Below are 10,857 nucleotides of genomic sequence, written 5' to 3'. Positions count from 1 at the left end.
TTGGCGGGCAGCGAGGAGGAAGGCTGGGGGCGGGGCTTCCGGCGGTGCGCGCGCTGATTGGGCGGTGCCGGGAAGGGCGCCCCGGCGGCGCTGGGGGAGGCGGCCACGTGGGGGCCGCGCCGCGGGCGGGGGCGGGCACCGGTACCGGTACCGGCATCGGCATCGGCGGCTCCCGGGGCTGGCGGGCCTTGGGGCGGCTCCGCCCGCAGCAGCCGCAGGGAGCGGCTCCTGCTCCTGCTCCTGCTCCCGCCCGCGCCCCCGGAGCCGGCCCGGGGGGGAGCCACGTGCTGGGCTCCGACCGGGGAGCGGAGCCCGGGGAGGGAACCGGCCTTCGCGTCGCTGCCGCCCCCGCCGAAACTGCCGCGAGTTTAACGCTGCACCGTGTAAAGGGGGGGGGGGGGGGCGGGGAGGGGAGTGGTGGGACGACGGCTGCCCTGCCGCGGCCCCGGAGAGCCGCGCTGGGACGGGCATTCCGCGGGAACCGGCGCTGCCAGACACGGCTTGGTGCCGCGGGGCAGCGCGGGCCGGTGCCGGTAGCCGTGGATGAGCGCTGCTGCAGGGCACCACTGACCGGTGTGTTTTAACTGTTCCCCTTCGCGCTGCCCAAGGAGACGACCCCGCCAGCGCAGTCCCGGGCTGGCTGCGAGAGCACGGCACCGCCATCCACGGCCCTCGTGTGTCCGCCCCACGGGAGTCGGGGGGCAGGGGGGTTCCGAGGACAGGGATGCAGAATTTTAGAAGAAAAAAAGGAAAAACGAATAACTGAAAAAAAGGAGGGCAGACCAAAGGTGTAGCTGAATAATTCAAGGCAGTCTCTGTGACTTGCAGGGCTCTAGCTCGCTCACCGGGAGCGAGCAATTAGTAACACAATCGGGCTGCTTTGTGGGACTAAATACAGAGGCCACAGGGAAAAGGGACAATTACCTGGCGACTTGTCCTCTCCTCCTGCGGGCAGGAGTCTGAGGAGGCAGGGAAGAGCGCTGCTGCCACGGGAGAGGCGAGCTCCGCTCCAGGCAGACGCGCGTTAGCCGCTGCTCGGCCCTGGCAGTCATGCTTCTTGGATTAATCATTCTTTTCTCTGAATATATTTTGGTTTCCTAGGAAAGGGACGCACTCCAGAAATGGGATCTGATCAAATGCAGCCGTCTCCGAGCGGGTAAATGAGGGGAAGTGTAGCTGACTGCAGCAGGGGAAAACTCTTTGAGTTATGAATACTTGGGAATAGTTGACATCATCAGGAGTGTGTCCTGACACTCACATTCCTGCCCTAAGACATCTAAGTATCACGCTGGCAGGTTTAATGCAGTTATAAGCAGGGCTAAAAAACATCCATACAAACATCCAAACGTCCTGCCCCACGCAGCGTACACAGAGTCAGTCCTGCGGCTACGGGGACACCTTCGTTTCAGTTGCAAACAACTGCATTTATCAACCAGCTGCAAGAACGGTCTGTGACGCCCGAGAACAACAGCACCTTCTCGGCTTCAGGTGCTCCGTGACCACCTCAAGCCCGGACGGGCAGAGGGGGAGCAGCTTCCAGAGGCCAGCATCGCCGCCGCTGCTTCCTCCCGTGGGCTGAAGTCCCAGGCAGGCTTCTCTCCCCTGTCCAGCTGAAAGTGGAAGACGGGGAAAAGCAGTCTAACTCATTCTTGATGACTCCAGGCCTTCCTGTCCCACACTACTACTGTGTTCTTCCCCACATACACGCAAGCTGTTGACTAAGGAAAGTCTTAATGCTGTCAAGCAAAGCAAGTGCTGGCCCCCGAGGACTGGTCTTATTCATTACTGAGGAAGTGGACTCATACCCACAGCTGTGCAACACAAAAAAGATTCATCGTTCCCCTAAAGAAATCCAGGTTACAGGGACAGACCGGTACTCTGCGGCTCAGGAGACCTAGATACTGTCGCTACCTTTTCCAGCGGCCTGCAGGAGACTCTCGGAAAACTTCTTCTGTCTTGAGTCTCAGATTTTAATATGGGGACAAATCCGGATCAGCTTCTTTTGTAAAGTGCCTTGAGTACTCTTCATCCAGAGATCTAAGTATCCCGCTGGCAGGTTTAATGCAGTTACAAGCAGGGCTAAAAAACGTCCATACAGCGGGATTTGAATTCTGTTTGTCCTGCTGCCGTCATCTTGCCGCATGTTCTTACGGTGTCTCACCTGCCTCTGTCTCAGCCACTCCAGCTGGAAAAACAAAGCTGAGACTAACCTCCGGAAGATGGACCAGGACTGCATTCACTGGCGACTGCAAAGCTTTGAGATCTCCGAGATAAGACACCTAGGGAGCGCAGGACGCGGAGGCACAGACAGCGTGACCACGGCACGGGGTGCTAGCGGGGAGAGAGGGGTGCCGCTCCCTGGTAAATCTGCAGCAGCGGAGGAGTCCGGATGGGCAGAGTTGTAAACAGTTCACATCATTGACTCCTTTAAGACCAATTACTATTTACAGCTTGACTCACGGAACAGAACGGACACGTTATTCAGCCTGAAGGAATGGAGTTCGCTTCACGCACAGCCCTTTTCGCCGCTCTGTAGTACGCCTCTGCTAGGAGATCAAAGTCAACTCACTGAGCAGCCTTTGGGTCGAAATGGGGCGAAATTCACTCTCTTGCAGCTACTCCCCAGAGGGAAGGAGGAACAAGATAGGAACAGAGGAGCCTCGCTGCTGCTGGCGTTAGCTAACGCTGTCCTGCTCCGACGCGCTTCCCTGTTCCCCTCCCCAGCCCTAAGCTCTAGGACACGACCCAGAAGCGCGCAGTGCTTCAGCAAGCGCGGTTCCGCTGACCGTTACAACCCTTCCGTGCTGCCGACCAGGATGACTTTCCCTGGGGGATTGCTCCCGTAGGAAAGCCAGGGAGAGAGAGGAGGATTAAAGAATTTTGTACAAATCTGGCCTCAGTAGCAATGAAAGCCCGAAAACCCAGTGTAAAATCAGGATAAGCGAGACTGCGGAGTCAGCTCCCCTTGGTATTTATTGGTTTGGAAACATGTTAAATCCATTCTTTTAAAACTTTTTATGGGGCCATGAGCTTTTATATTTAGATTTCTGGCTATTGCACTTATATTTGGGTTTTTGTTTGTTTTTGTAAACACTTAGCTTCCAGTTTAACTTAATGAAAAACCTTATGTCGGTATTAAGAAATTGGCTTTGGGGTAATGGAAGAAAAAGATTGAGTCTGAAAAAGCATTTATATAAAAATTAAAAATTCCAACAGAGTATGGTAACAAACCTCACAGTCATTTATATGCATGTAAAAGCCTGGTAGTGCTTGGGCTGGAGCTGTAAACTTGAGCTGGATGCACTGTTTTTCTCCTCATTGCCATAAATGGCATACTCAGCATTCACATTACAGAGGCTCGTATCGTCTCCTGCTTTCGTAAACTGGCTACAGAAACTGGGTGAGAAATGCTGAAAAGCTGCTGACCTTTGGAACAACTCTAGGGACAGTCAGGGTACTTGGGGGTTATTTTGGCAAGTGAAATGGTTCAAACAAGAACTAGGTGACCAGGTTCCTCTTCCCAAGTCTATTGAGGCTGCTCAGTACCTTCAGGTTTCTCAGAAAATCCTACATAAATTCCAAGGGACAGGAACTATCTGTGATTTTGTATATATCCAGAGCTTGGAGTTCAGTGGAAACCTCTAAGAAACCACAATAAATCAAGCAGAGTTTAGATGACGCCGGGTTTAAGAAGTTAACACAGGAATCCAGAATAAGATTATTTACACGAACGAGCACGTGCACTGAAAGGACAACACACGCACCAGGTGCAGACCTTCCTCTGTAGGAGGCAAAACGTTAAAAGTCTGCTTAACACTCAACATTTCTCTAACACTGAATTGGAGCAACGTGGTGAATTGCTGTGCACTCTGTCTCACCTTGCCGGAGCAGCCTGAAGGCTGACCTACGTGCTGCACAGAGGAGATGCATTTTTCTAACAGTCAGGTGATGAAATCCAGTTTTGAAAAAAAAAAAAAAAAACCCAGAAAACAAAAAACCAAACAAATCAAAACTGGATGAAATCCAGCTGGCACAGATCACTAAGTTACACAAGGCTGAGCAGAGACACTCACCTGGTCTTCCTTGCTTAGAGGGAACAATTTCCAAGCACTTTGGTTATGTTCAGTCTTAAAATAACTTCACTTTTCTTTCCTGATTTGAGTCCCTGTAAGAGAAAAGTTAATGAGTCCACAATATCAACCCAGTGAACGAGATTACAGTGGAGCACAGCACCCTATCCTCTTTGGCTCCGAGTTTTGGCACGTGTGTATTTTCCCCACGCATTTTCACTTGAACATGAATAATTTTAACCTTATACCACAAATTCAGCACAGCAAATTGAGCTCTCCTGTAATAAAAAGAAAGGCTGAAAGAGCCCAAGTAGAGGTGACTGAGCCAGCCACTGCTCAGCCTGATTCTCGATCACTTGTTACTGCTTGGTCCTTCCTTCACTGGGCTGGAAGGATGCTCATCTTGACGTCGTCGCTGAAGGAGAAGCCGCACGTGATCCTCCTTCACTAACCAGAATCCGCTCGGCAATAGACGAGGGCTTCACTCATGTTGGTATCAATCCTATCGCTGCCGCGAGCCTTGTTCTGATCCTGGTGGCCCAGACTCATTTATCCGTCGGCCGTCACAGGGCATTTTCACTCATACAGGTATTTTGCGTGGGTTAAGGTACCTTTAACAGAACACGGGTGTAAAGTCTCTGAAACACAGCGATATAACGGCTAATCACAGGGACAGTTGATGCTGGGTAACACCGAGACCTCACTGCATCTCATGACCCTGTACAGAAACAAGTAGGTACATGTTAGAGAAAGATTTGGAAAGTCAAGTTTAGGGTTTTGCTGGGTTTTTTATTGTTTTTCAAAGGGTTCACAAGCTTATTTTTTTGCTGTACACCACTTAGTTTTACTATAATTTAAAACATGGAGCATATTCTTAATGCGAGCATGTTTGGAAAAAGAGCCTGGCGTTTGGGGAAGCAAGTAATATGTCTTTCCAGATGCTGCAGTTCCACTTATGCTAGATAAAATTTTGGTCCGAAATCTGGGTATTTTTGGAGAGTAAACCGGATTCCAAAACTTTCTTTCCCAGCTAATTCCACATCCGCCTGGCAAGCTTGTGCCTTTTTCCCTGACAGATTAAATATTACTCTATCCCATCTGTAAGAGTCTTGCAAATATCAAAGCAACGACTATATATAGGAATGTATATTTTTGTTATTACGAAACTCGCCTTTTCCAAATTGCTTTGGAGAGTTCACACGTGCGATTATTATTTTTTAAATGGAGGGGACACTTTCCGAGCAAACCTGGCTGTGTCAGCGGCAGGACTGGATCTGCGTCAGCAACGGCAGGGCAGGAGGCCACCAGTCCTCCACCCACCATAAGCATTCCTAAAACCAAGTCAAAAAACTCCAATTCCAGCTTATTTGAAGCTCAGCATTTCGGTGTCATGGGGCCAAACACAGTGCAGGTGCCTGACCATTCCATACTGGCTCAGTATCAAACTGGCTTCGTATCAGCTTCCAGTCGCAACCAACACCGACTACATTTCAACTACTTTCATTATTTTTACTGCCCCTGCTAAGAAAAGCGAACAAACGAACACGTTGACATTTCCTTAAAACTCAGATTCAATTAGCTAAAACCGATGGGACAGGAAAAAAAAGGACACACCTCAAACTGAAGATCCACCTTGCCAAGGCTGCTACATCGAATCATGACCAATGCAAGGTGGTTAGGGAGACAATTTAAAGAAAGGACAGGTAAAAAACCAACTATGCCCCCTTCCTCCAAGCCCCCGACAATCTGCAGCATGGGGTTGTTTCAGAAATAATTTTAAAATATGAATTAACCCTTTAATCTCGAGGCTAAAAGAACATTGCACAAATCACTCGCGCATCCCCTGCTCAAGATCAAGCCATTTACATTGCTTCGATACATTTTTCTTCATAAACCGCTGCCTCAGTTCACACGTGAGCTGGAAGATCACCTGAAATTCAAGCGAGCAGCTTTGGCGCAGCAGTAAGACAGCTTGCTAGGCAAAAGCCTGACTTGCAACCTGGCTGTATCAATCCATGTTTTACCAGACCAATGATCCACCTCAGCAGGAATCGAGCTCCTACTTCTTTAAAGGGGCATCTTTGTGGCAAGGCAGTACCTTGGACACAGCGTGGCCAACCTGTCTGCAAGAGAAACCAGAAGTGAGGTCTGCAAGAAGTACTGTCTCCATAAGTTTACCTGAAACCGTGAAGAACGAGAGAAGGGCAAGGTAACAGCAACACACGTCGTTTATTTTGGAACAACTCTGCTGCCTCCTAGGCAGGGGGACGCTCAGTAAAGAAAGCGTTTTGTGGTTTTGTTGGAGGGGGGATAGGGAGGCAAACAGAAGGGAAAAGGACAAGGTTACTTACTTGTAAACGCCAAGATTGAAGTCAGGTACTAGCACTGTTTCAAAAAAATAAGCTAAAGGAACAACAAATCATAGAATATCTCAAGTTGGAAGGGACCCATAAAGGATCATTGAGTCCAACTCTCAGCTCCTCGCAGGACTACCTAAAACTAAACCATTTAACTAAGAGCATTGCCCAGACGCTCCTCGAACTCTGACAGGCCTGGTGCCCTGACCGCTTCCCTGGGGAGCCTGTTCCAGTGACCGATCGCCCTCCCAGTGAAAAAGTGGGTGCATGCAGTAAGTTTAATCGTTAAGAAAACCTTTCTGTTCCAGACATTGAAGGAGATTTTCACCCCAATGTTTTTGTGAGCAAGAATCAATGCAGATTTTTGTCATCACTCAATCACCAGGACTCATCCAGGCAGGACTATCTCATTACGCCTGACAGTGATAGAAGAGACATGGAGGCAAACTCCTCCTACTGCTGCTGGGAAACCTTGGATTGCTTTTATCTCCATTATAAGCCTGTACTAGCAATAAAGAACCCCACTATTACCTACATAGTTTAGGTCTTTATCTAAGATTTGACACAGAAACCAGTGAAACTGCCTGGGAGGGAAGAAAGAATATATCAATCTTCAAACGTGTTTAACTTGAATAGATACAGCGGAGTCCTTGTTCAAAGCTAGCTTCTGTATCATTTAGGTATCCCTGATGTGTGCTGGGACGCTGCACCCTCAACAGCCCCAGTGAATACGCTCAATGCTTACGGGCAATATCCTTGCTAATCATCACGTGAGCCCCATTTCATCTCTTTCCTCATCCACAATAACTCTTGCTGTTCTTGAGCATCAGTTTGTCTCCAATGGAAAAAAAAAAATTTCATATTAAGTGGACAAATCCCAAACTTACTTTCATGAAGAATTAAAGTCTACTTTCTTTGCATGCAGAAGAGACTAGGACTAGTCAGTCTGCTGAGACTATTCAGTTTGCTCACTGACCACAAGCTTGTTATTTTTGTGACTCTCCTTCAACTGCTTGCATGTCATTTGCATTGTTTAAAGTCAAAACAAGATCACCTCAACTTGCAGCTACAGTACTTCTCATTTCATACATCACCAGTCATGCTGGAATCACAACTTTGCATGTTATTTTGTCAATGTGCAAGAAGCAGAAGAGAAACCAGCTTACTCTTCTGAAATTACATTGGCTCTGCAGTGCTGACAGCAGGAAAAAACATTAGTCAAGTTAACAGATATGACTCAGGACAAACAGAATTCCTGTTTCAGTCTCATTTCTGACCACGTAGCCACACTAGCCCTAGGGATACCAACCACTGCGACACTGTTCAAGAGCACTGCACCTCCGCTAACTACAAACTTGCCCATTTCTGGTGTGTCTCCCTGCCCTGGCTCATCGTGGTTGGCATCAGCAGCATTCGCACAATACTATTCCCTCCTGCAGAGTCCCTCAACTTTTCAGGTGTTTGTTTAATAGATATTGGCTTATTCACAATTATTTTCCCTTTCCTTTACCTTCCAAATTCTGTCCTGGTTAGTTCTTTAGTGCTCGACTACAATCTTTATTCAGATTACACAAGATCTACTTACGAGCAGTATGGTATGTGTTCGTTCAGCTGCCCTAAGACCTAGCACTGATAGCAGAAGAGGAGAAGGCTGAGAACAAGGGTTTCCTTGGGGCTCTTAAAGACACCATCGACAGGTGACCTCTGCTCTTCCCTCAGAGGTTTAGGTCCTCTGAAAGCAGCAAGACTTTCAGGCTTCAAACAGAACACAAGATCAGGACATGAATTTCACATTGACATTTTTATTAACGCCAACTGTTTTAAATTTTTTTTTTTTTTTTTAAACAATAGCACAAAAATGTTTCAGGGAAGCAGTCTGACAGTTAGTCTGATGACCTTCTGAAATACAGTTAAGCCACACCAAATATGAATTCCTGTTAAAGAAAAAAAATATATGGAACTCCAACCTTTGTATTAGAGGGTGTTGTGTCTGGTTAGTAGACCACGCTGCTTTGTGAAGTAAATGATGGCACACAGCTTAGACTTCATCATCACGCCAGTCATCACTAATTTAAGGCTTCTGAATCAAATTACCATCAACATCACAGAAAGGAACGAAAAGCTAGTGTTGCTACGGCCATGAGGAGATTGAACAAGCTGGATCTTTTAGACAAGTAACGGTGTCTTGAATAGAAGAGACCTGCCCTAACAGCAGCCAGGAGAACCAGTCACACAGTAGTTATCTCCTCATTTGCATGCATTTTGAGGGTGCAATTTAGTAAGAAAAAAAATAAATTGCATGAATCTTTCTCTTATTTAATGTGGCTATGAAAGATGTTTCCTTACAATTCCATTATCTCTAAGAAGGACATCAGCAAGTGGAACCAAGGAGAAAAACCGAAGAGCAACAGAACATTTTTCTTTTTGCTGAGAGGTAACACAAAAGGGAGGGAACCTACTATCCTTGGATTGGGGGGGGGGGGGGTTGCAGGAACATCTCCCCAAAACCTTGCACTTAGAATGATGCACAGACTCTATGTTATACCAGCTACCTGCCTTTCCGAGTGACCTGTTCCTCACAACGCTCAGAGGCATTAACCCATTCTTGCCCCAGACTCTCCACAAAATTCCACTGACCTAGAAACCACTGGTTTCCTTTTTTTGGGGAGGGCTGGGGGAGGGTGTAAAAAACAGAACATCTGTCAATAAGAGTGTCAGGAGGGGCGTGTTAAATATTTTAACCACTGACAAGGCTTGAGGAAGTTTCACAGTTTTGTTATGCTCTATTTTATTACTATCATATTTACAGATTTTTCTCTCTTTTTTTTTTTGCTGAATTGCTGATAATTTTAATAGAATTTAAATCTGGAGTGTGAGCAGGAACCAGTTAACTACATTCATTGTCCAATCCCCATTGGTTTGAGAAAAAGACTCCAAATTCTTGGCATATGAATCAGCTGTTGGGTAGCTCCTCCCTCTCCCCATGAGGCGGCAGCAGGACTGCAGCAGTGGCATGCACAGATTCACACCATGGCTGGTGGGGCCTTGCGCTGCAGAAAATATTGGTGGATGTTCTCGGCGTCCCGTTTCAGCCAAGCTGCATTCAGCAGAATATTTTCACAGCACTGCTGGACAGTGCGTTCTGCCGATGGAGCTGGGTGACTCTCAAAGAAGGCCTGTATGAAAAGCAGACAACCATCCATAAGGGTACAAACAGGCATAGACAAGATTATATTTTTAAGTCGCCAAATTCCTTAGGTTATATAGAAATGCTTTTGTGAATTACGTTCTTTATCTGACTACAGTTCATGCTATCTGCTCCCACCAACATCACAGACTCTGAAAAATTTGCAGGGTGCTTGCTGAGTTTGCAAGATGCGTAATCCCAAGTACAGAGTGGGAACAGCAAAGTGCCTCCATTTCTCTGCTAAAGGAAAGCCACGGTAGCATTTCTACAAACTAGCCCAAACGCTGCCTTGTCCTGTCTTGTCCTTGCTGCCAGGGACAGCAAGCGGCACTTGAAGAGATTAATTCAGTCTCTCATTGGGAGGCAACAAATGAGCAGCAAATCAAATGTGTATTTCTGGATACTTGGAAGAAGACATTTTGCATTTTGCAAAAGCATTTGTCTAGGTATCAGATTTCTTAGCACTCTACCCAAGGCCTCTTTCCAAGCTGCATAACGACCTCCAAGCACCAGCAGCACTCAAGAGTTTTGCTGAATATTCTCGCATTTCTTCCTCCAGAATCAACGATATTGATCCCCTGCAAATAGCTGAAGCTGAAGAAACTGCACCAGAAGCTGCTGTGACTTTGCACTTTACAGTTGGAGTTGGTTAAAGGGTGGAATAAGCTGGCATAGCTGGGAGTCACCCCCCCATCTTCACACAAGCAGGCTTTTCCCAGTATTTGGCAGATCACCTCAGGCTAATGTACACAACAAGGTGACATCGAGACTCAGATACATTAAGTACTTCAGCTAAAAGCTAGGTATGCTGTCTCAGGAAGTTCTCTTGGAAAGTAGTTATGATTTAGTTATGGATGATTGTCCTGGTAAGTGTTTTGGAAAGTGTTCTCTCAGAAAAAAATTAACTATAGTGCAAGATTTCTCTGTAAAATCACTTATCACTAGATGATAAAAAAAGACAGATAGAGCTCATGGCTCAGCATATCTTTGAAATAAGAATTCCTCCTGAGTGTTTTCTTAACAGGAAAGTGGTAATTAAGGCCCATATTTTTAAGTTTCTTCTTCCAAGGAGTCCCTGTAAAAGCACGGGCAAAGAGTAAATAATAAAACCTACACACATTTTTAAAACGCTAACAAGATCAGCGTTTCAGAGGGGATGCTCGAGTCCAGTAATGAAATCACATCACCTTGAGCCACCAACTTCAAGACAGACTCTCGCAAACACGTTAATCTGCTTTGTGTC

The 10,857-nt window shown here is 46.9% G+C and overlaps 1 protein-coding gene across 1 annotated transcript in view; it reads right to left on the bottom strand.

Annotated features, from left to right (window-relative positions):
* Positions 1 to 9,186: 9,186 nt before the first annotated feature.
* The window catches only part of NPEPPS (aminopeptidase puromycin sensitive), a 38,660-nt gene continuing 36,989 nt past the window's right edge, over positions 9,187 to 10,857 (bottom strand). The window contains exon 23 of the mRNA XM_075522715.1: positions 9,187 to 9,603. Within this exon, the coding sequence (XP_075378830.1) occupies positions 9,451 to 9,603 (153 nt within the window). The 3' untranslated portion in view covers positions 9,187 to 9,450. The remainder of the gene's footprint in view (positions 9,604 to 10,857) is intronic.

This window comes from Mycteria americana, chromosome 22, assembly GCF_035582795.1.
Source record: "Mycteria americana isolate JAX WOST 10 ecotype Jacksonville Zoo and Gardens chromosome 22, USCA_MyAme_1.0, whole genome shotgun sequence".
NCBI lineage: Eukaryota > Metazoa > Chordata > Aves > Ciconiiformes > Ciconiidae > Mycteria > Mycteria americana.
Note: the sequence above shows the minus strand (reverse complement) of the source record. Positions and strands in the feature narration are given on the sequence as shown.